This window comes from Notamacropus eugenii, chromosome 1 (genome assembly GCF_028372415.1).
Source record: "Notamacropus eugenii isolate mMacEug1 chromosome 1, mMacEug1.pri_v2, whole genome shotgun sequence".
In the NCBI taxonomy this organism is placed as follows: Eukaryota; Metazoa; Chordata; class Mammalia; order Diprotodontia; family Macropodidae; genus Notamacropus; species Notamacropus eugenii.
In genome coordinates this window covers 685,687,454-685,710,025 of record NC_092872.1, presented here as the reverse complement: position 1 = coordinate 685,710,025, position 22,572 = coordinate 685,687,454, and the positions used below count along the sequence as shown (strand labels likewise).

At 36.1% G+C, this 22,572-nt stretch overlaps 1 protein-coding gene across 2 annotated transcripts in view; it reads left to right on the top strand.

The window, feature by feature from the left end:
• Positions 1-22,572, top strand: part of CDH8 (cadherin 8) — a 513,100-nt gene that overhangs the window by 137,975 nt on the left and 352,553 nt on the right. For both annotated transcript variants that reach the window (XR_011972824.1, XM_072635913.1), the window contains exon 3: positions 11,645-11,939. Coding sequence is in view for 1 of the 2 variants with exons in the window: in XM_072635913.1 (XP_072492014.1) it covers positions 11,645-11,939 (295 nt within the window). In the remaining variant the exon portion in view is untranslated. The remainder of the gene's footprint in view (positions 1-11,644; positions 11,940-22,572) is intronic.

Below are 22,572 nucleotides of genomic sequence, written 5' to 3'. Positions count from 1 at the left end.
TTATAATTTTTATTTTGTTTTTATTTTATAATTTATTTTATAATTTTTATTTTACTTTATAATTTTTTTTAAGTAAGAAGAAAGCAGTGTCAAATTGAAAGAATGACGAATTAGCATACAATTACTTTGTTCTGTCATGTATATGGAAATACTTCCTTTTGTATGTTTGGTGGTTAAATTCAGAATTTTTTAAAAACTAAAGAATTTGTGTTTCTTGATCACAGAGACTCTATCTTACTTTATTGTATCCCTAGACCTTTACACAATCACTGGCATATAGATATTTCTTAAAAATGTTTGTTTCATTCATTAATTAATTTCAGACTAGAGAGAGGGAAAAGAGGGAAATCATATGGAGGTTGTGGTGTTTATGTTCTGTCTTAGAAAGAGAAGGAAAGAGGAGTTATTTGAGGCATAGAGACTGATTTAAGCAAATCACAGATATAGAAAGCATAGAATTTGGGCAAGGAGATTAACCATAGTCTTATTTGTCTGGAAGGTAGGAAATATAGAGGGAAATACTGGTAAAAGAAAGTTTGAAAAATAAATTGGAGCCACATGACACAGTATAGAATGCCAAGCTAAGTAATGTGTACTTTATAGACTAGGCATAAAGAGCTAAGATTAGGGATGTAGAAGAACCTTATATTATCCAGATCACACTCTCTAACTATAGATATCTGTTGGGGTTCTTCCTGTCTGGGCCCTCTTTTCTCTACCTAGACTGTTTTATTTGGTAATCTCATCAATTCTCATGGTCTTTATTATCATCCCTCTGGATGATTTCCAGTTCTACCTTTCTGGCCCCAATCTCTGCTGACTCCCAACTTCTCATCTGCAAGTGCCTTTCAGTAGGCATTTAAAACTCAATTTGTCCAAAACAAAATTCATTATCTTTCCCTCAACCCCTCCCATCCTCCTACCTTCTCTATTATTGTAGAGAGGGACACTATCCTCTCAATACCTCAGGCTCACAACCAAAAGTCATTCTGGATTGTTCCCTATCTCTCTCCTTTCCTTCAATATCTAAGCTGTTATCAAGGCCTGATAATTTCATCTCTGCAACATATCTTGAATAACCCCCCTTTTCTCCTCTGACACTGATACTACTCTAGTGTAGGACCTCATCACCTCATGCCTTGATTAATGCAATAATAGCCTGCTAATGGGTCACTTGCCCTCAAGTCCTCCACTCCAATCCATTCAGCCACCAAAGTGATTTTCCTAAAACACAGGACTGATCATGTCACCCCCCTCTATTCACTTGGTTTCTTATTGCCTCTAGGATCGAATATAAAATCCTCCTTTTGTTAAAGCCCTTCATAACCTAGCTCACACCTACCTTTCCAGTCTTCTTATACCTTACTTGCCAATGAATACTTTTACTCTTTGATCCTTCCAGAGACACTGGCCTCCTCCTGGTTAGTCCTCAATAAGACAGACACTCTGTCTGAGCTCCAGGCATTTTCTCTTTCTGTCCTCCATTCCTGGAATGCTTTCATTCTCATCTCTGCCTACTGACCTCTCAGGCTTCCTTTAAGTCTCAAGTAAATTCCCACCTTCTACAAGAAGCTATCTCCCAACCCTTTCTTGATTCCAGTACTTTCCTTCCTTTAATCATTTCTTACTTGTCTTCTATGTAGCTTGTTTTGTATATATGTGTTTGCAGGTCGACTCCCCCATTTTACTGTAAATTACTTGAGTAAAGGGACTGTCTTTTACCTCTTTCTGTATCCCTAGCACTTAACATAGTGACTAGAACATTAACGTTTAATGATTGATCAATGAATCAACTGAAACAGTCCTGGCCCACAAGAGGATTATATTCTACTGGTTCTAGAGAGCCTGCATCATTAATGATATTCTGTAATACACCATTCTCTGTTCTGCAGTGATTATTTAGGTTATTTTAATAACGAACTACATTTTGTTTATAAAATAATTGCCATTAGCAAATAAGAATTTTATCTTATATTTTTGACTCTTATCAGGACTGTAGTTAACTAAGTTCTTTTGAAATATAAAGAACATGGAGAAAGCCTTCTCTAATCATTTTTTTTCCTCCCTTCTCCACTGTGCTACTGAACACCCTGCTGCTCATTGCCCTTTGGAATATGTGCTGAACATATTTTCTTATCTGTTTAAAATACATTTCTTTTTGCTAACATTTTATTTCTGTTCTTTATCAGCCTCATAAATGTGTTCACATTGGGTGCCAACAAATTGTGCACTTATGCTATGCATTTGCAGGCTTTGTATTCCCACTTGCTCAGTGCTCTGGAATGCATACAGCTGGCATTTTATAAGTGATTGCTGAATGTAATTCACTCATTGAACCTGGAAAGACCAACCTTTGAATGTGTCTTAATCAGGACATTTTGTTGTGAATTACATAGTGCAATAAGTTGAAATATTTTCTCTTGACTATTGCCTTTCAACCCTCCCCTTTCCCCCCCTCCAAAGTCTCAAAGAAACCCCAAACCCAAAACTAGTTCTTAATCCCAAGGTAGTTAATAGTAAAGGCAGGGATGAAGTGGCATTGTCTTAGACCCAGAAAGAAAGCAGCGTTGTTATAAATCATCTCAATATACCATAATTTTATTTTATGAATTTCATTTAGCAGAGAAAAATTGGGTACATACTCCTTTTAGCTTGACACTTATAAAATTTCCTGGTTCACTCAAGCATCCAATCTTCAGTAAATGTGTGCCCTCTTCGAGTTATTTCCTATAGTGTGCATCAATAAATGTGTTTCCCCTTTAGTTTATTTCCTGCAGCGTGTTTCAGTGAATGTGTTCCTCCTTTTCAGCAGTTCACCTTGAACCACTGCCAATGCTATATTTCAGTGTGCTAAGGCTGCTGGAACCCCTGACTAACCCATTTAATTCTCCAAGCCAGAAACTTCAATAAAGTGCTAGGAAGCAATCTGAACCACTAGAGTGGCATATATTTTCTTGCTCTATCAGGAAAATAATTTGATAAAAACTGAGGATTTTTTTTCTATGCAGTGTATTGTTCTGGTCTATGTTAAACTGTCATTGTATGTATGTGCATGTGTGTGTGTATGTGTGCACACATTTGGCTTTCAAACTGTTAACTTAATATTCCAAATTCAGAATAAACTTATACTTATATACCTATCCTGTGATTTTTATTTTGAGAATGAGTATTATTTAGAAACTCCCAAGAGAAATAAAGAAATGTTCACAATCAGAAATTTGGCCAAGACATGACAATTTTGTCTCTAGTGATTCATAAAATCAATATAAAGGGAAAAATATGGATTAGAAATCCTGTATGGCCACTGTCCAGCAGTTGAGAAAAGAGCATAGTATTCTAAGAACTAAATAGTTTTTACACCCAACAAGACCATAAATTCTACTCTTGGTTGGTACTCAATATACAGTCACTGTCTTAAGAACCAATGAAATGATATGCAATCGGAGGGATTAAACTTCATCTATATTGGCATTCTTACTGTAATAGAAACAAGAGGCAACATTGAATTTATATGTGAATGAGTGGGAAGCTCAAGGGCTTTCCTTAGAAAAGAGTTGTTTTCACCATGTAGATGAATGCAAGAAGAAATACATTTTCATAAAAGATTTGAACCTTTTACATCATTCTTTATAATGAGGTCAAAGAGGCAGCATTTAGTAGTAATGCACCATCTTTGAAGTGTTAAGATCTGTGTTCAGAAAGCATCTCTGATACTTACTACTGGTGTATCTTTAAATAAGTCACTGAACCTTCCTGGTCCTCAGTTTCTTTATCAGTAATATGATAGAGTTTGACACTTAAAGGACTCTGAAGTCTCTTCTTGTTCTCAGCTTTTGACCCTATGAAAATAGACTAATGATAACTGATCATTTCATGTTAAAGGTCAATATAGGAACCACTATGTATTACAAAAGCTGAAAAAAAAAAGGAAAACAATTCTACTAATGGCTTGGCCTGATCCTTTAAGCCAAGTCACCATATGCCTTGATACTTGGCCAGAACAATGCAAAAGTGGATACTGGAGAGGATGACAGAAATTACATTGGAAAATGTGATTCTGGATCTAGAAATGAAAGAGGCCAAAGACTAGCAGCCTATCCACAAGTCTCGTGGTTTTAAGCTAGAAATAATTCCTTCAAAAAAAGACAGAAGCCATTGAACATGGGACCGCCAAATAACATCACAAAAAACTAATGACATGTGAAATTAACTAATTACTATTGTGGGAATAATTTCAGAATTAGTTGTGTGTGCAGGCAGATCATTGACTGGTTAGAACAAAGGTCAAAATAAATGGAAATTAGAAGGAGCCATAAAATAATAATAAGAAACTGGGCATGAATACAGCAGGTCCAACTGAAAGTAAGTTCTTTCAGTGTGACTGTCTCCTTTTTTTGTGGAATCCCCACTAACATAGTACCTTTGCATTGTAGATGATCTGTCCTCTACAAAACATAGAAAGAAGACAAAAATAAAAACAGTTACTATTTTTATAGAAATTTAACTGAAGCAGAATAGTTGCATAATGAGAAGGTTGAAAGAGTTTTGAAATTGCCTCAAGTCAATAAACAGTTTCATCATTAAGTGGAGAAACCCTACAGACAAGGATAAAAGTGACTTAATATATGAGCTCACATTCAAAATATTACAAAGGACTATGACGGAAGATTACGGGTAATGCCTTGTAATAAAAGAACTAAGCAGAGTGAATAGCCAAATAAGCCTTCAGAAATCCACATTTCCATAACATTTTTGCCATTGTTAAATGTTCTTCTTACAAGAACCTTGGGAGGTGGGTGGAAAGTGAAATGTTATCCCATTTTAGAGGGGAGAAAACTAAGGCTTAGGGAAATGACTTCCCATGGTCGCAGAATTAGAAAAAGGCAGAACCAGGATTGAAATTCAAAGTTCCTCCTGACTTTAGACCAAAAGCTTTTTCTAGTACCTCACATCCAGAGAATTTCTGAATTCTCTTCTGACAATGATACTTTAGGGTTCTGTGAATGGTTGGTTAATACTTATTTTAAACAAGTAAAAACTGATTCAGGTTGTGTTAATCAATGCTAAACGCTGTTACCTTTCATAATGATCCCGATTCTCTCCACTGCCTGAGACCTTTCATAGTAGATATTTAAGCAGTTAGAGAAGCATTACAATAGTGTCATTGGGAACAGGGGACAGAGAGTTGTACAATTGAGTGCCATACTAAGAATCAGACCTCTGCTGTTTGAAGGGTGTCTTGTCCACCTCCATTGTATTTGGAGGGAGGTGGAGTAGGAGTGAGAGGCACACACAAATCTGGACAGGTCTAGTCAAATTCAGCTCGTATTTACCATCATGCTTGGTAGTAAATTGAGCACTTAGGGAGGCCCATTAAACACTTCAGGCCACTAGGGTGCCATTTGGTATATCACGGCTGCAGTACATTAAACTCTATTCTCAGGATTCCTTTATAGCTTTGTGTAAAGGAGAAACAGGTGGCTAGGAAAAAAACAAAAACAAAAAACAAAACTGAATGGCCTTTTTGGTGTAGCCCAAGTATATAACCACAATTGGGCCATGACTAGCCCTGGAAAAAGAGGTCTATGGTATGATTCTGTCACTTGAATGCAGTGACTCCTATAGATTCCCTGTAGAGGCCCAGCTAGTATACTTATTAGGCACCAGGGTGACTTTAAAGGATGGAAAGAGGTAAATGAAAGTTTTTCATCACATGCCTTAAGCAAAGGAGAGAAGTCAACAAATTATTGGGTGAATTCAGAGCTATAACTGTAGTATTTCTGTTACAAAGTGATGGCAGAATGAGAAAGCAGAGAAGAAGGAACACAAAATATGTCCTTGGGCATGACCATGATTGATGACATAAACCAACCAATAATGATAAATTCAGTCGGGAGCAGGAGTTAAAACTTTAAGGATTTCTTAGATTTTGAGACACAAATATCATGAGAAGGAAAAATCCTGAGATACTTTAGGAGTCCTGATGTGGAGGACCAGTTTGGAGGGGAGCTGAACAAGAATTGGGATAGAAAGCATATTATCTGGTTGCTTGTTACTTAAAATAATGAATAATGACAAGGTTCTATCCTCAGCTGCTTTTACCTACTAAAAAAGTCTAACTGCTGTCAGTACTCCCTGAATTTGAAGCTCCTGTTGCCTTAAAAGCCCCACTTCTCCCTGGTTACATCTTTGGCTGAATTTGGGCATGAATTTTTTTAAAAAAATGAATGCCTTTTGTTTTAACGTTACCTTTGTTACTAAAGATATCATTCCCTATCCCTTACGTCACCCTTTATAATGGAGAATAGGAAAGAGAAGAAACTGAAGTTCAGTGAAACCCACCAGCATATCAGAAACATCTGATAGTATATGAAATGCTCTGCACCCATAGACCACCATCTATGCAAAGCAGGAGCTGAGATGTATTTTCACAGCTCTTTTTCAGGACCAAGGTTGATCATTATAAGGATACAGTTTCAAGATTTTTTGTTGATGCCGCTGTTTGTTGTTGGTTCTGTTTTACTTTTTCTTTTATATCATTATGTACGTTGTTTTCTTGTTCCCCCTTACTTCATTACATACCGTATAAGCAAATTTATTTCATATATGCATCTCATTTTTCTCTGAATTCTCTTTATTCATTATTTGCCCACTATGTTGATAATAATAATGATAACTAGGATTTATTTAATACGTTAAAGTTTACAAAGCACTTTACATGTGATTGCATGTGATCTTCACAAATAACTTGTAAAGTTGGTGCTTTCATTTTCTCCAGTTTAAAGAAGAGGAAACTGAGGCTGAGTGGGTTTAAGGGATTTACCCAGGGTCATTCAGCTTGTGGGTATCAAAGGCAAGTTTCAAACTTAGGTCTTCCTGACTACAAGTGTAGTGCTCGTGGGACTCAACATGTTAGCTGCTCCTCAATTGAAGATCATTTACATTGTTTCCTATTCTCTGCTACTAAATAAAAAATGCTGCTATAACTATTGGGGTGGATATGGGCCATTTATTTTTGTCTGCGTTCTCCTTGGGGTGTACGTCTGGCAGTGAGATCCCAGCGTCAAAAACGATGAAAACTTTAGCCATTTTCTTCACACTCTGAATGTTGAATGATTATTGTCTGTCTTTGCAAAACTGGAATATTAACTTTCCATTTGACTTTTCAGTATTTTGGCCAGCTTTATACATTGGGCACTATTCTCTTTTTTCAATATTCTATTTTTCATTATCTCTAATTTCCTCTTTGTAGCTCTCCCACCCTGAACGTACCTGGTTTTAGAGAGTTAATTATAGACATTTTAAGTTCGGATGTTGGTTTTATCTTCTGCTTTGCTTGATGAGTAGTGGATTTTGAATCAAGACCTGCTTTCAACCCCTGGTTCCATGATCCTCTGCAAAGCTTTCAAACACTCCATCTGGGTTTCCTTACCTTTCCATTGAGATAATACTCCTTGCCCAACCTATCTCTCAGTTAAAAGGGAAGTGCTTCTTAAGTTTTTCAACAGAACAACATTTAGCCTGTACAAAGAACACAAAACTAAGAGTTAAGGGAGATGTGTGTTCAAATCCTGCCTGTGACACTTCCTTGCTAGTAAAAAAGACCAAGGCCCATGGAATCTTCCACAAGTTCTTTCAGTCTCTCTCTGGATCTTACTTGCCTCAAAGATGAAGATGATACAAATCTCAAAGATCCAACAAGATAATATATATTGAGACAATGCTTTGCAAACTTTAAATTCTTATAAAAGTACTTTCTTTACTATTAAATGCTCAAGAAATGTCACCTTTTATTCTTAATGATAATGACAGAGAAAGAAAATTGATGCAATGGATAGAGAGCCAGACTTAGAGTCAGGAAGACTCAGGTTCAGGTATTTTGTGCCTGAAAGGCTATGTGGTCACAGGCAAATTAATTAACCTCTCAACTCCCTTAGGTAGCTTTCTAAGCTTATAAGTTAGAGCCAAAATTGAGCAGTAGAATTTTACATTGTAGAAATTACAATGATATTACAATTCTAGATTTATTTTCTTTAAATCATATTTAAATCAATACAACTTTAATGATAATTTAAATGGGGAGATCTTTCAAAATTCATTAATAGCCCCATGTGACCTGCCTGGGTCACAGGGAAGCCTGAGTCACATGGAAGTCTGAATCACATGGAGCCTGTGGTAGGAGGAGTTTGCTGAATGGGTGAAACAGGAAGAGTCAGAGTAAAGCAGAGCTGAGAGGAAACTGGTCAGAGAGCAGTCAGAACTAGGAAGGCTGCAGGCTGATGGCTAGGGTGAGTGAAAGTGATTGTGATTTTGCTTCAGGGAGCTTGCTTATGATTTCTTTAATGGAACTAGTTTGTGGGAAGCCTAATAGGGGGAAGGCTTAGGGATGGTGTTGTCATCTACATTGTTATTATGTATAGATTTTTGTTACTCTGATGGATTTGGCTTTCTGGTATCTGAATAAATGTTTTGGTTCTGTCTTCCATGTGGAGAGTGTGTGGTATTTCACAATTCAGATTTGTGCCAGGATATTCATGGCTGTGGTAAGCGCTGTGAATATTGTACTGGTGCTACTATAACTAACCCCCAAAACCAGTCTATCCCAGTTTATTTTTAAAAGTCCCTCCTTTCTATTGCTTATAAAACATATAAATTAAATTCTTGAAGTACATATGGAAATGGAATTTATTCATAATGGCTGAAGATGGTTTATGAAATTTTAAATATTTGAAATCCAAGGGGACTGTGTCCCCAAAGAGCCAATGAATTTGCATCCTTGGGATCAGTCTGAGTGAGGATGGGGAGGGTGCCTAAGCTAGCTAGAAAGATGGAGAAGCAACAACTGGCATGTATATAGTGGGAAGTAATATTGAGGGGGGGTGTCTTGAAGTAGAGCCTTGGGGCAAAATTACAGATTACATGCATAATTTTTTCCTCATTTTATAAGGAAACTAGATAACCAAATACTAAACTATTCATTGTATCATCAACGATAACCCACAAAAAACAGAGCACTTTAAAATTTTAATACCTGAATTTGGACAGCTTAGGTGGCACAGTGAATTAAATGCTGGGGCTGGAGTCAGGGAAGCTCATCTTCCCGAGTTCAAATTTGTCTCCGCTATTTACTAGCTGTTTGGTCATGGGCAAGTTACTTAATCCTGCTTGCCTCAGCTTTCTGATCTGTAAAATGAGCTGGATAAGGAAATGACAGATCACTCCAGTATCTTTGCCAAGAAACAAAACACAATAAAGCAAAAACCCTCCAAGTGGGGTCACAAAGAAACAGACACAACTGAAAAACGACTGAACAACTTACTTTCATTATCTCGTTTGAACATTACAACCACCCTGTGAGGTATAAATTGGAGATATTATTGTTTCCATTTTCTGGACGAGAACATTAAAGAGGTTAGGTGAATCACATATAGTCATGCAGCTGGAAAGTATCTTTACAGGCCACTAGGGTGCCTTTTGGTGTATCATGGTAAATTTTTCTGATTCCAAGTCTGGCACTCTATGCACTCACTGTGCCACACTACCTCTTTTTTTTAAAATTTTTAATTTATGGAATAAAACAAGTGTGTAAATGAATAATTGAATTGGAAAACTGCATAGACTGTTTTCAGTGTGTTTTTTTAACATGTTGATTTATTTATTTTATTTTTGACATTGTTTTCTTTTTAAATTTTCAATTCCAAATTTTCTAACTCCTTTCTCACCCCTCCTCCACCCACTGAGAAGTCAAGCAATATAATGTCAATTATCCATGTGAAATCATGCAAAACATATTTCCCTATTAGCTATATTTCAGTAAATATAAGAAAAATAAAGTGAGACAATTATACTTCAATTTGCAGAGTTCATCAATTCTCTCTCTGGAGGTGTATAACATTTCTTTCATCATAATTCCTTTGGAATTGTCTTGGATCATTGTATTGATCAAAGTAGCCAATTCTTTCACAGTTGATCATCATTACAATTTTGCTGTCACTTTCACAGTATTTTCAAGCTCCGGGTTTTCTTTTTTGAGGTTAAAAAAGAATTTGCAGATCATAAGATGACCGAAAATATATTTGAAATTATTTGTTTCCCTACCTTCCTCAACCCCTCCCACTCTCTTCTCCCACCCCCAGCCCCCAACAGAGTGGATCAAAGAACTGAAAGTTGTCTACTGTGCAGTCTTCTGAATTAAAATCTTGTGACATGTAAAACAAAATGGCACATGCAACATTATTCTGACATAGTTTTCCTTCAGAATTATTCACAGGTATCACCTCTCAAGGGTTTCAGTTTCATAATTCTGATTGAGACAGATTTTTGGTATCATAGCACTCAAGATCTAAATTGAAGTTCAAAACTAACATCTCCCAATCAGAACAGTGGCAGGTAGTGTTGAAAGATTTGAAGACAATAGTCCATCCTCTCTGTCATCAGGAAGATAAATGCAAATTAATCCCAAACCAATTTAAATTGTTCATTTGTTACTAGGGGGAAGTTAGTATATTAATCTGGATCCTAAACTACTTTTATGTAATAGGAATGTCTTGCATGTGGATGGAAACCCTCCATTAGTGATATATTATTCAAATTCTCTTTTTAATAAAAATGCTAATAGACATGTTAAATATGTACATAAATTAAAATGATCATAAATTAGGATTAATATCATATTAAATGAATTATAATCCCATACTCATTAAGATAAAGTAATATTTTAATATTTGCTCACGTTAATAAATTTGATACAATAAAAGAAAAGTATGCATTTTAAGATTCCATAAATATTTGATGTAACCTGATGATTGAGTTTAAGGGGAAAAAATCCAAAATAAAAAATATTGGAATATATCTGGAGTCTTTCTTTGTTATTTGGAAAATCCTTTCTTCTTGTTTATTGAAGCCCTAAACAAAATTTCAAATGAGAGGAAAAAAAGGACTGTTGGGAATAAAAAAAAAAAGGATCCTGAGGGAAGGTTGTATTTTGAATTTCTCAGTGCTTCCATAAACAATTTTTGTTTCTTTTCTTGTTTGGGTTTTGAATGTCAGGGAAAGAAAATTTTAGCTTTAAGAACTGGCTAAAAAACTGGGCTAAACTCTTTATATGTGTATTTGAGCAATGGTTTCAATTACTAATGTAGTTTATGGAGACAACCTTTTGCTACAACACCCAGTGGAATTTTATGCTGTGGTCTATCTTCCTCTTTCCCAAACAGTGGCAAGTGAAAATGATTGGGAAAAAAAAAAAAGCCTGACCTGGTAAAAGTCAGATCAAAGACAATAATGTGAGAAACTGTGACCTAGTTAAGTAGGGATACTAATCAACTATTTGAATGGAATCCTTACTCTTCAAAAGATATTCATATTTAAGGGGGAATTGAAATACACACACACACACACACACACACACACACACAACTGCTTTTCAAATAGGCAGGCTCATTAGGTTCTGATGATTACATTCCATTTTGATTAGTGTGCATACAAATGCATGGTTTCTTTGTGCACCGTAAACTGAGATAGGGATTACTGGAAATGGAATTAAAGTACAAAAAGGATAACTGAAGAAATGCATGATTAAGTTGCTACAGAGCAAGGCAAAATGCTGCTTCCTCACTAAGAAAATTCTAATTTCTCATTTTAGCTCCACACTGACTTGGATCCTGGAAGCAAAAAAATCAAGTACATTCTATCGGGAGATGGAGCTGGGACTATCTTTCAGATCAATGACATAACAGGAGATATTCATGCTATAAAAAGACTTGACCGTGAGGAAAAGGCTGAATACACTCTAACAGCTCAAGCAGTCGATTGGGAAACAAACAAACCTCTGGAGCCTCCTTCCGAATTCATTATTAAAGTTCAAGACATCAATGACAATGCACCGGAGTTTCTTAATGGACCATATCATGCTACTGTTCCAGAGATGTCCATTTTGGGTATGTATGCATGGAAGTATAAAGAGCCATTAAAAGTTGCCCATTAAAATAGTGTCTTGCATCAGCAAGGGTTTGTTGATGGATAAAAGATATTTATGACTATCTTCTCTCCAGTTTGCATTTTCAAATTCCCTTTTTTTTTGGTCCAAGTTTCATTGGCAGCTCAATAGCTTTAATCTCCCAATAATAGTAGCTGACTAACAGTTATATTAAAATATCTTTCCCGACACAATACTTCAATAGGCTGAATTTATATTCTACTCATGGTGATGTAGTTAGAGTATTGTTACTGAGGCGGATTTATCAAGATTTGTTCCAACATGCTAGGCTAATCTTACTGATATTTGCTTGCTAGTTAATTATTTGTTTGTGTATATTCACATGCAGATGTAGTTCTTACACATGTGGAGAAAAAGTCTACACTGAACTGTCATAATCCAAAAACAGAAGACTGAGCTGGAGACTAGACACAGAAAAGTAGAAAAGTCAATGAACAGTGGCTTTAGGCCAGTGAGTAGATAAACTACTTTGTTAGCATCTTCCATATTATTTTCACTTTACTTCAAAATGGCAAGTCAAATTAAAGGGAATCTTTTTGGATACATAACAATAGAATCCATTGATTTCAAAAGCCATTCATATTCAAAATATAAGACAATTCAATTCAATATAGAAAAAAATAATAATACAATTATGGAAGAGCCACTTAGTGTGTGGGTAACAAAGTAATAGTAGGTGTTTAATTCAAATTAACAAATATTTATTATCTGCAAAGTCCCATGTTAATTAATGGAATTACAAACATGGACATGATGCCACATAAGCATCATTCTCAAGGAGCAGTGTGGATTGTAGAAAAAAATTTGGAGTGAGGGCAAAGGGAATGTATATAATGAATTTAGGATGAGACAAATCACCCCTATCAAGTGGTTCGGGAAAGCCATCATGGAGGAGATGAAAAAAATTGTATAGGAATAGTCAATGGAAGAATAGAAGTGGAATAAATGAACATGGTTAGAACACAAAATACCAAATGCACCATTACGTAGTATACAATAAGAATGGAAAGAGAGTTTGAAAGCATATTATTCAAGGTCTTAAGTATGATATTCAGTATTAAAAAAAAAATTAATGGGTAGGAAATGTAAAGTCCCTGATGATTTTTGAGTCAAAGTGTGACATGGACAAAGTGATACATTGAAATTTCACCAATCAATTAAGAAGCAATCAGTAATTTATTCATTTTCTATTGCCTAGGCTGCAAGATTTAGGTATTGTGAAGGTAGAAGGAACATAAATATAACAGACAATCCTTAATCTCTAGATGTTTACCATCTGCTTGTGGAGCCTAGACTTGGGAATGTGAAATAATTATTGATGGCATATAATATTCTAAGGACACAAATGGCATCATAATTAGTGCTAATCATACCTTTTCTCTCCATATACATTATAACATGTAATTTGCATATACACATATATGTATATGTTTGTATGCATTGAATTATAAAGTTTCCTTTTTGGTTGACTTTCATTCTGAATTTGAGGTTAAAATAAAGACACGACTTCAGCCTGACAAGTTTTTTTTTTTTTTTTAATGTAGCTAGAGTCAGGAAACCTGAATAATCTAAAAGTTGGAGTAGACACTAGTAACCTTTGTGACCTTGAATTTTTCTCTTGATCCTTTTCCCATATGTGCCCAAGGACAGATTTCTTTAGAAGCTATTTCTAATAGCCCTCCATGGAGCAGGACATAACTTAGCTGAATAATCTTCACTGGATAGGTATAGTCGGCAGTGCTAGCATTAATAGTTCTGGTAGCAAGGGACAAGAAGCAGGTGGCAAATCAGTTGAGATAACAATCTTCTTTCTCAAAAGATTGTCACCAGACAATGGCCAGAGACAGGAGGTATATCCCAAATGTGGAAGCAAAAGAAAGAGATTAAAATTCAAAGGGAAAACTGGCTACTTCACTGTAAGGTAGGATCTAAATCTAATAGGTATCACATAGGTTTGAGAGCTTAGGGAATATACACACGTGTTTGTATGTATGTGTAATTTCCCATTAATTCGCATAATGTGATAGCTAGCAATGTCCCCAGTATTTGGTGCTAACCCTTACTTCCTAGAAATTCCAAACAACTTTCAGCTGTGGACAGCTCCATTCCTACCCAGGAAATAGCTAACTTCCTTTTTAATGCAAATAAACCTCAGTTTGCTTTACCTGTTTGGACCTCAGTTTCCCTATGAATAAGATAAGGGTTAGACTAGATGATTCTCCAAAGTCTCTAGATATTTTTGGATATTTAGGGTAATAGTTTCAGTTTGCAAATAAGAAAGCTAAAGGTGTGGTCTGGCAAAAGATTTTGAGGGGTGAAGGAAAGAGTAGGTGCTGACAGCAAAATTAAATTACAGACAGGGAAGGAGGTCGATGCTGATAGAAAGAAGGGCATAATAGTGGCAGTTGGCATAGTGATCCCATATAATTTGAGAACTGGCAAGGATCTTGGAGATCGTATACAACAACAGATCAATTCTGTTGTTGTTGCTACTGCTGTTATAACAGATGAGGAAACCATGAAAGTTAAGTGACTTGTTCAAAGTTACATGGGTAGCAGATGGCAAAGCCAGAAGTTGAAGTCAAATCATCAGGTTCTAAATCCAGTTTATTACTTTACCACCAAGAGAAGCTTCAGGACCCCAGTGCATTGCTCAGGCCCTCATGATTTAAGTGTATATTGGCTAAAGAGAGCTTTATGGTGTATTTTGAAACATAAATCTTCATGGAAAACCTGTTTTTTTTTTTTTTTTAAATAACATAATTATAAACTTGCTCAGAGCCAACTAATGTTGGGTGCATCCAATGAATATATGTAATAAATATGCATGGAAAAGGAAAAACCTACATGAATTTTGAGGCGCTTGCACGCACAGGAAAGGATTTTTAAAATAAAGAAATAAAAATGCTATATGACAGCGGTATCATTTTATTAGATCATTTCTTGTTATTTTGTTTTTATTTTTGGAAGCAAGCAGGGTTAAGTGACTTCTCTGTGGTCACACAACTGGTAAGCCTCTGAGGCCAGATTTGAACTCAGATCTTCCTGACCCCAGGCCTGGTGCTCTAATCCAAATAACTTCTTAATCTAGTTAAAATATTTAATAAATGGAAATATGTCATAAATGACATTTTTGTTGTTTTTCAATTGTGTCTGACCCAGGGTTTTCTTGGTAGACGCTGGAGTAGTTTGCCATTTCCTTCTCCAGCTCATTTTACAGATGAGGAAACTAAGGGAAACATCATTAAATGAACTGTCCAGAGTCACACAGCTTGTTAGCGTCTAAGGCCAAATTTGTATGCAGTTCTTCCTGTCAGACCTGGTGCTCTAGTCACTGCACCATCTAGTTGTCCCTATAAATAATTTTACCTAAATTCTTTCTTTCCTTTTCCAATCCTTCTACTATAATGAATTTTGAGTTTTCTTTTTATTTTCCAGAAATCTTGCTTTCATAATAATCCCTGAGATATAAACACAAGCTAAACAAATAAGCAAATAAACAGAAACATAATTCAAACATATTAATTTTAGAGAAACAGTCTGGGGATAAGAATCAAAGTTTTTCAGATTCTCTCTAAAGATTTTTGTACAAACACTTGCACAACCACATCTGGTGTCTAGTCATAGTAATGTGAATTTAAAAAAATTCACTATTTTACAAATACAAATAAATTATTACTTTAATTTCTCATGAAGGTGAATATCATTATAAATGTCATCAGCTATCATATTTTTCTCTCTCCTCTCTTCTCCTCTTCTCTTTCTTTCTTCTCACTTCTTCACCTTCTTCCCATCATTTCCTTCCATTTTTTCCTCTTGTCTCCCCTCTCAGAAATGCCAAATGAATAAGCCCTAGGGATGCCAAGTGAATACATGTGCATTTCTTTACACACACACACACACAAATCAAGAATAATTATAATTATAAAAATTGTCAATATCAAATAGAAATACATCTGATTTCCAATAATTGTTTGTAATTTATAAACTCTCAGGACAAAAATATATATGTATATACCAGTATATGCCTAAATAACACCTGAAGTGCTTTAGAAATACATTTAAAATTTTAGAGAAACAGTTTTCATGAATGAAAACTACAGCATCATCACTTACAGAAATACATTTATTTTATTTGTACAATAAAATTATTTCTTTTGTGTAGTCTTCTTTGCATTTAATTGTTGAGAAAGGGTGCTGGCATAGTAGAGTTGGGTTTTACTTTCCAATTATGTTTTCCCCATATTTATTATCTACCAGTCACTCCAAATGAAATTGGTATATGCATCTTCAGCTCGTATGTTAGTTCCTTTCACTAAAAAAAATAGGTTTAAGATATTAATCACTTTTTAATTATGCAGTCACATAGATATAATATGAATCTTGCTTCAGATGTTGGGATTGCTTTTCTTCTTTTCTAGTTACTAGGAAGAAAACCCAACTAACTCAACCAAACACGCAAACAATAAAGCCCTACCTAATCCACAGCAACACAAAAGGGTAAAAAAGTGACTCAGCTAAATAAAATTAGGAAAGAGTCATGAAATGAATGTTAAAAGTTTGCTCCCTTATCTTATAGTCTCTTCTCCTCATTAAATTATAAGGTCCCTGAAGCCAGAGACATTGTCATATTTCTCAGTGAGTTGGTGTCGTATAAGGGACAGAAGACTAATCTTCTAGACAGGAAACCTGATTTGAATTTTGGCTCCCATACTAACTATATTTTGTGTTTGTCCTTCGTTCTCAAAGAGGACCATGACATCAAGATGATGACATGACTTGAAGTTGACTTTGATTTGAGTGAGGGAGGGCTGTTCAAGGTCACCAACCTCATCTACTTCTCCTGAGCTATCTGGATCCCATGGCCTGATATTCATCAGGATGGCTGGAGATGGCCCGCAATGCAAGGTGAAATCCTGGCGCTTTTAAGCTAAGGTCTTATAGCATTATCACTTTGAGTGAGATATACCCATTCAATGAATAGACTTCTTTGAATAAATGAATGAAAGGATGGTTGGATGAACAATAATTCATTAAGTGCTTACTCTTTTCCAAGCACCATGCTAAATACTAGAGATACAAGTACAAAAGGCAACACTCTCTTATTCTGTCAGCTGAGCCTCACCTTTCTAATCTGCAATATGGGGGAAATGAAATTAGTACCTACTTCTCCATGATCTTAGAAGGTAAGATCTCTGAGAAAAACTTAAAGCACTATCAATACTTGAGTTACCATCTTTATATCCCCAAGGCTATCTATTGGGCTTTATAGCAAGGACCTTGAAAAAAAAACAAAATGCTTTGATAGGTCTGTGATCACACTAATGTGGGTGCTTCCTTCAAAATTATAGATTACCATCCATCTACCACTATGTAAAACACTTTGCCAATCTTCAAGTGCTACTGCATATACATGGCCCTTGTTGATATTATTTGAGCTGCACTTGAGATGTCATTGTTAAGAAAATTACATAAAAGGAAACTCCACCTAATAATGCATATTAACACCACTTCTACAACTTATATTCTTAGTGAGCTCATTCAAACACCAGGAGGCCTTAGTTGTCATCATGTATCAAAGAAAAGACTTGAGATCCTAACTTCTTGACTCAGTTCTCAATCCATGGCATCTATCTTAATGTTATGACTCTTGTTTTTATTATTTTGAATGTCTCTTATCCACAGTTTTCCACAAATCCTCCACAAAATTGCTAGATGCTCTCATCTAGATCCCTTGCATTGGACAGATACAAGTGAAGTGTGGGAGCTGTCCATCACTTGTTGCTTGCTCTTACTCGATAAATTTGACTTTTCTAGTCAGATATTTTATGAAATGTTGTACAGCTTTTCCTATAAAATTATTTGTTGGAAATCTGTTGCAGACTCCTTCCTCCCCTGTATGCCCCTTCCCTGATTTGCTCTTTGGATGATACATGATTTTACTTTTTTTTGAGAATGTCTGTACATAGCTCACAGACATTCAGCATGAGCAAAAATAATGTCAATGTTAGGAATATAAACCTACATTTCAGGGAAATTTGGGATCTTTAAAATCACTTTGTATTTCCACAAAGACACTCCAATCTGGTCTCCTCCTGCTGTTCAAATTTGGGTTCAGGCTTATTATCCATATGTAGGATCTTTCCAAGAGGCATGTACTAATGAAGCAGCTCTATGGGTTGTCCCTCCAGCTCAATAGGCATTCTTTAACCACTTGAGTTTTTTTTCCTATGGTAATAATTAAGCTGAACTCTCTTTGAGTAATTATCTCATTTAGAAGACTCAACAATGTTTTGAAGCTTGACATAATCATTATATTGTTACTAAATAATAGGAACATTGAGATGATCTAACCATCTAGAGCAAATTTGTATTCTCTTTGAACTTTGTGCTAACCAGAATCTTTGGAAGAAACAAATTCCATTGGCCAACATAGGAGGCACACGTAGCTTAACAAATGCTTGTGGAATTGAGTTGAGTTGCTTAACTTTAGAATTCTCAAATATCTAAATATAGTGCTATTGTCTTAATAACTATATATGGTTCAATATTTTGTGCTATCTTGTTGGGTCACTGAAGTGATACTTGAAATCAGTTATTGCTAAGGAAATGCATGTGAGGGTTTTTGGTGATTGTTAGTTTTGATGGGCTTTTTGCCACAACTATCACAAAAAAAATCATTGTTGTTTCATTTTATTTAGTCCTGAACTTTGATTTATTTGTTCCCATTGCCATCATGAAAAAGTTGAAATACAGTGATGAGTCCAAGACAGCATCTTTATTATAATAAGGACAATTATGTTAACTATAGCTGTGAACATCAATAAACACCTAGGTTTGGGACTGAGGAAGTTATGTCACTTTGACTTCCCTCAGTTGCTTCTATTCAGCAACAACGTGACCATTCAAAAATGTAACCTTTGACTAACATGAGAAAAAACAAGAGAGACAGAGTTGTTGAACTTGTTGATCCATCTTCATCTAAAGTGGAGTTTCTTGGGGGCAGAGTCGAGATGGCGGAGTAAAAACATACACTTGTTAGAGCTCTCCCCCCAAACCCAGTCAAATACCTGTAAAAAATCACTCCAAATAGATTTTGGAGCTGCAGACCCACAGAATGATGGAGTGAAGCAAATCTCCAGCCCAAAACAGCCTGGAAGGTTGACAGAAAGTCTTTTGTGTGGGTCTGGGAGCAGAGTGCACTCCAGTATGGGCCGCGCCAGCACAGACAAGAACTGAGCAGGCCTTGGAGGACTGAATCGCTGGCACTTGTGGTGGTTTCCAGACTTCACAACCCCCAAAACACAAGGGCAAATTGGAAGGTCTGTAGAAAAAACCTCTCTGACCTGTGTGAGAGAGTAGAGTGGTCTGACCCCAACCCCAGGACAGCAGAGGGGGCTGAGGAGCCACCAGCAGCCACAGCAGCAGCAGGGGTGGTGGCAGTAGCTGTTTCTGGAGCTCTAGGCCCACAGATGGTGGGATGGTGTCAAACAGCTGAGAGTACACTCCCAACCCTACTGGAAGCAGAGACCTATCTTGACAAAGAACTCAAAAGTCAAGTAATTGGCTAGGGAAATGAGCAAAAAGAGGAAAAAAAAAATCAGACTGTAGAATCTTACTTTGGTGACAAGGATGATTAAAACAACTTTATCAACTGCTTGCTAAAGGGGACCCAAAAAATGTCAAACAAAATAATACCAGAACAAATAGACTAACCCAAATGGCAAAAGAGATCCAAAAAGCCAATGAGGAGAAGAATGTCTTAAAAAGCAGAACTGGCCAAATGGAAAAGGAGATCCAGAAGCTCACTGAGGAAAATAATTCCTTCAAAATTAGAATGAAGGAGATGGAAGTTAAGGACTTTATGAAAAACCAAAAAAATTATAAAACAAAACCAAAAGAATGAAAAAAATAGCAATGTGAAATACATCATTGGAAAAACAACTGAATTAGGAAATAGATTCAGGAGAGACAATTTAAAAATTATTGAACTACCTGAAAGTTATGATAAAAAAAAAAAAAGAGTCTGGAAATCATATTTCAAGAAATTATCAAGGAAAACTGCCCTGATGTTCTAGAATTGAGGGTAAAATAGATATTGAAAGAATGCACTGATTGCCTCCTGAAAGATATCCAAAAAGGAACACTAGCAATGTTGTAGCCAAATTCTAGAGTTCCCAGGTCAAGGAGAAAATATTGCAAGCAGCCAGAAAGAGTCAATTTGAGTAGTGTGGAAATATAATCAGGATAGCACAAGATCTAGCAGCTTTTACACTAAGGGATTTGAGGGCTTGGAACATGATATTCCAGAGGTCCAAGGAACTGTAATTAAAACCAAGAATTATACCCAGCAAAGCTGAGTATAATACTTTGGAGGAAAAATGGTCATTCAATGAAATAGAGGACTTTCAAACATTCTTGATTAAAAGTCCAGATATGAATAGAAAATTTGACTTTCAAATACAAGAATCAAGAGAACCATGCAAAGGTAAACAAGGAAGAGAAATCACAAAGGACTTACTAAAGTTATACTGTTTACATTCCTACATGAAAGATAATATATGGAACTCTTGAGACTTTTCTCAGTATTAGGGTAGTTGAAGGACTTGTGTGTGTGTGTGTGTGTGTGTGTTTGTCCTTCATTACTGAAGAAGACCATGCTGTCAGAGAAATAATGACATGATTTGCACTTCACTTTATTTTTTGAGTGAGGGAGGACTGTTCAGGTCACCAGCCTCACTTCTCCTCCAGAGCCATCTGAATCCAGTGATCAGATATTCATCAGGATGACTGGAGATGACCCAGAATGAGGCAATTGAGGTTAAGTGACTTGCCCAAGGTCACACAGCTAGGAAGTGTCAAGTGTCTGAGGTGCGATTTGAACTCAGGTCCTCCTAACTCTTGCACTCTTGCCTCTATCCACTGCACCACCTAGCTGCCCCTAGTTGGAGGGATTATATACACATAGAGGGCACAGGGTTAATTGAATAGGTGGGGATGATATCTAAAATAATAAAATTAAGGAGAGAGGAATATATTGAGAGGAGAAAGGGAGAAATAGAATGGGGTAAATTATGTCTTACATAAAAGAGGCAAGAAAAAGGGAAAGAGGGGGGAGGTGAGAGGGAAAGATTGAACATTACTCTCATTGGATTTGGCTAAAGAAGAGAATAATATGCACACTCAATTCGGTATGAAAATCCATCTTACACTACAGGAAAGTAGGGAGGAAGGGAACAAGTCTGGGATAGGGTATGATAGAAGGGAGGGCTAATGGGAGGAGGTAATTAGAAATAAACACTTTTGAGGAGGGACAGGGTCAAAAGAGAGAATGGAATAAATGGGGGGCAGGATAGGATGGAGGAAAATGTAGTCTTTCTCAACATGACTGTTATGGAAGAGTTTTTCATGACTACACACATATAACCTATGTGGAATTGCCTTCTCAATAGAAGTTGGTGGGGAGGGGAGAAGGGAGAGAAGTTGGAACTCAAAGTTTTAAAAATTAATGTTAAAAATTGTTTTTACGTACAACTGGGAAATAAGACATACAGGCAATGGGATATAGAAATCTGTCTTGCCCTACAAGTTACCTCACCCTCAATGAGTACCTAGATAGATCTTGGCCTAAAGGGGCTAAGGTCTCCCAGTGCATCCTGGGTCATCTCCAGTCATCCTGATGAATACCTGGTCACTGGATTCAGATGGCTCTGAAGGAGAAGTGAAGCTGGTGACCTTCCACACCCCTCCCTCACTGAAAACAAAATCAAGTGCAAATCATGTTCCCACCATTTTTCTGATGGCATGGTCTTCTTCAGCAACAAAGGATGAATATGACAACAAGAAAATAGAGGGGAGGGGGATAAGAGAAGGGAGGGGTATATTCGAAGAGAAGGGAGGTTGGCTGAATGGATAATCAGAATTAATGCTCTCTTGGGGTGAGTGGAGGACAGAGATGGGGAGAAAATTTGGAACTCAAAATCTTATGGAAGAGAATGTTGAAAACTAAAAACTAATAAATTAATTTAAAAAATTAAAAATAAAATAAAGTGGAGTTTCTTCACCTGGAGCTGGGCTCCCAGATTGTCTAATCATAAATTTCTGGGAATCCACGAACTTGAATGGGAAAAATATGGCTTTATTTTCACCAACTTCTAACTAAAATTAACATTTCTTTCAGTTATTTATTTTAATTAAATTTTATTTGTTTATTTCAATTTTAAGTATTAAAAAACAAAAACAACCCTGTACTACACATAGCAGCAAAACAAACAAAAAAAGAGAGAGACAGAGAAAAAGACAGAGAAAGAGGCAGAGACAGATAGAGAGACACACATAGGAAGAGACATACAGAGAGGCTCATAACATTGGTGCAATTCATGAGAAGACAGACTAGCTTAATGGATAAAATACAAGGAAAGTAATCTTGGGTCTTACTTTTGCTGATCAAGGAAGAACTTTTTATATGGTCTTATCTATCTTATTTTCTCTGCTACTCCTCTTTTCTGAAATAGCAATGCTTCTTACACTGTACAAGGTATCTTAAAATGCACTCAGCCTGTAGGAGAACACAA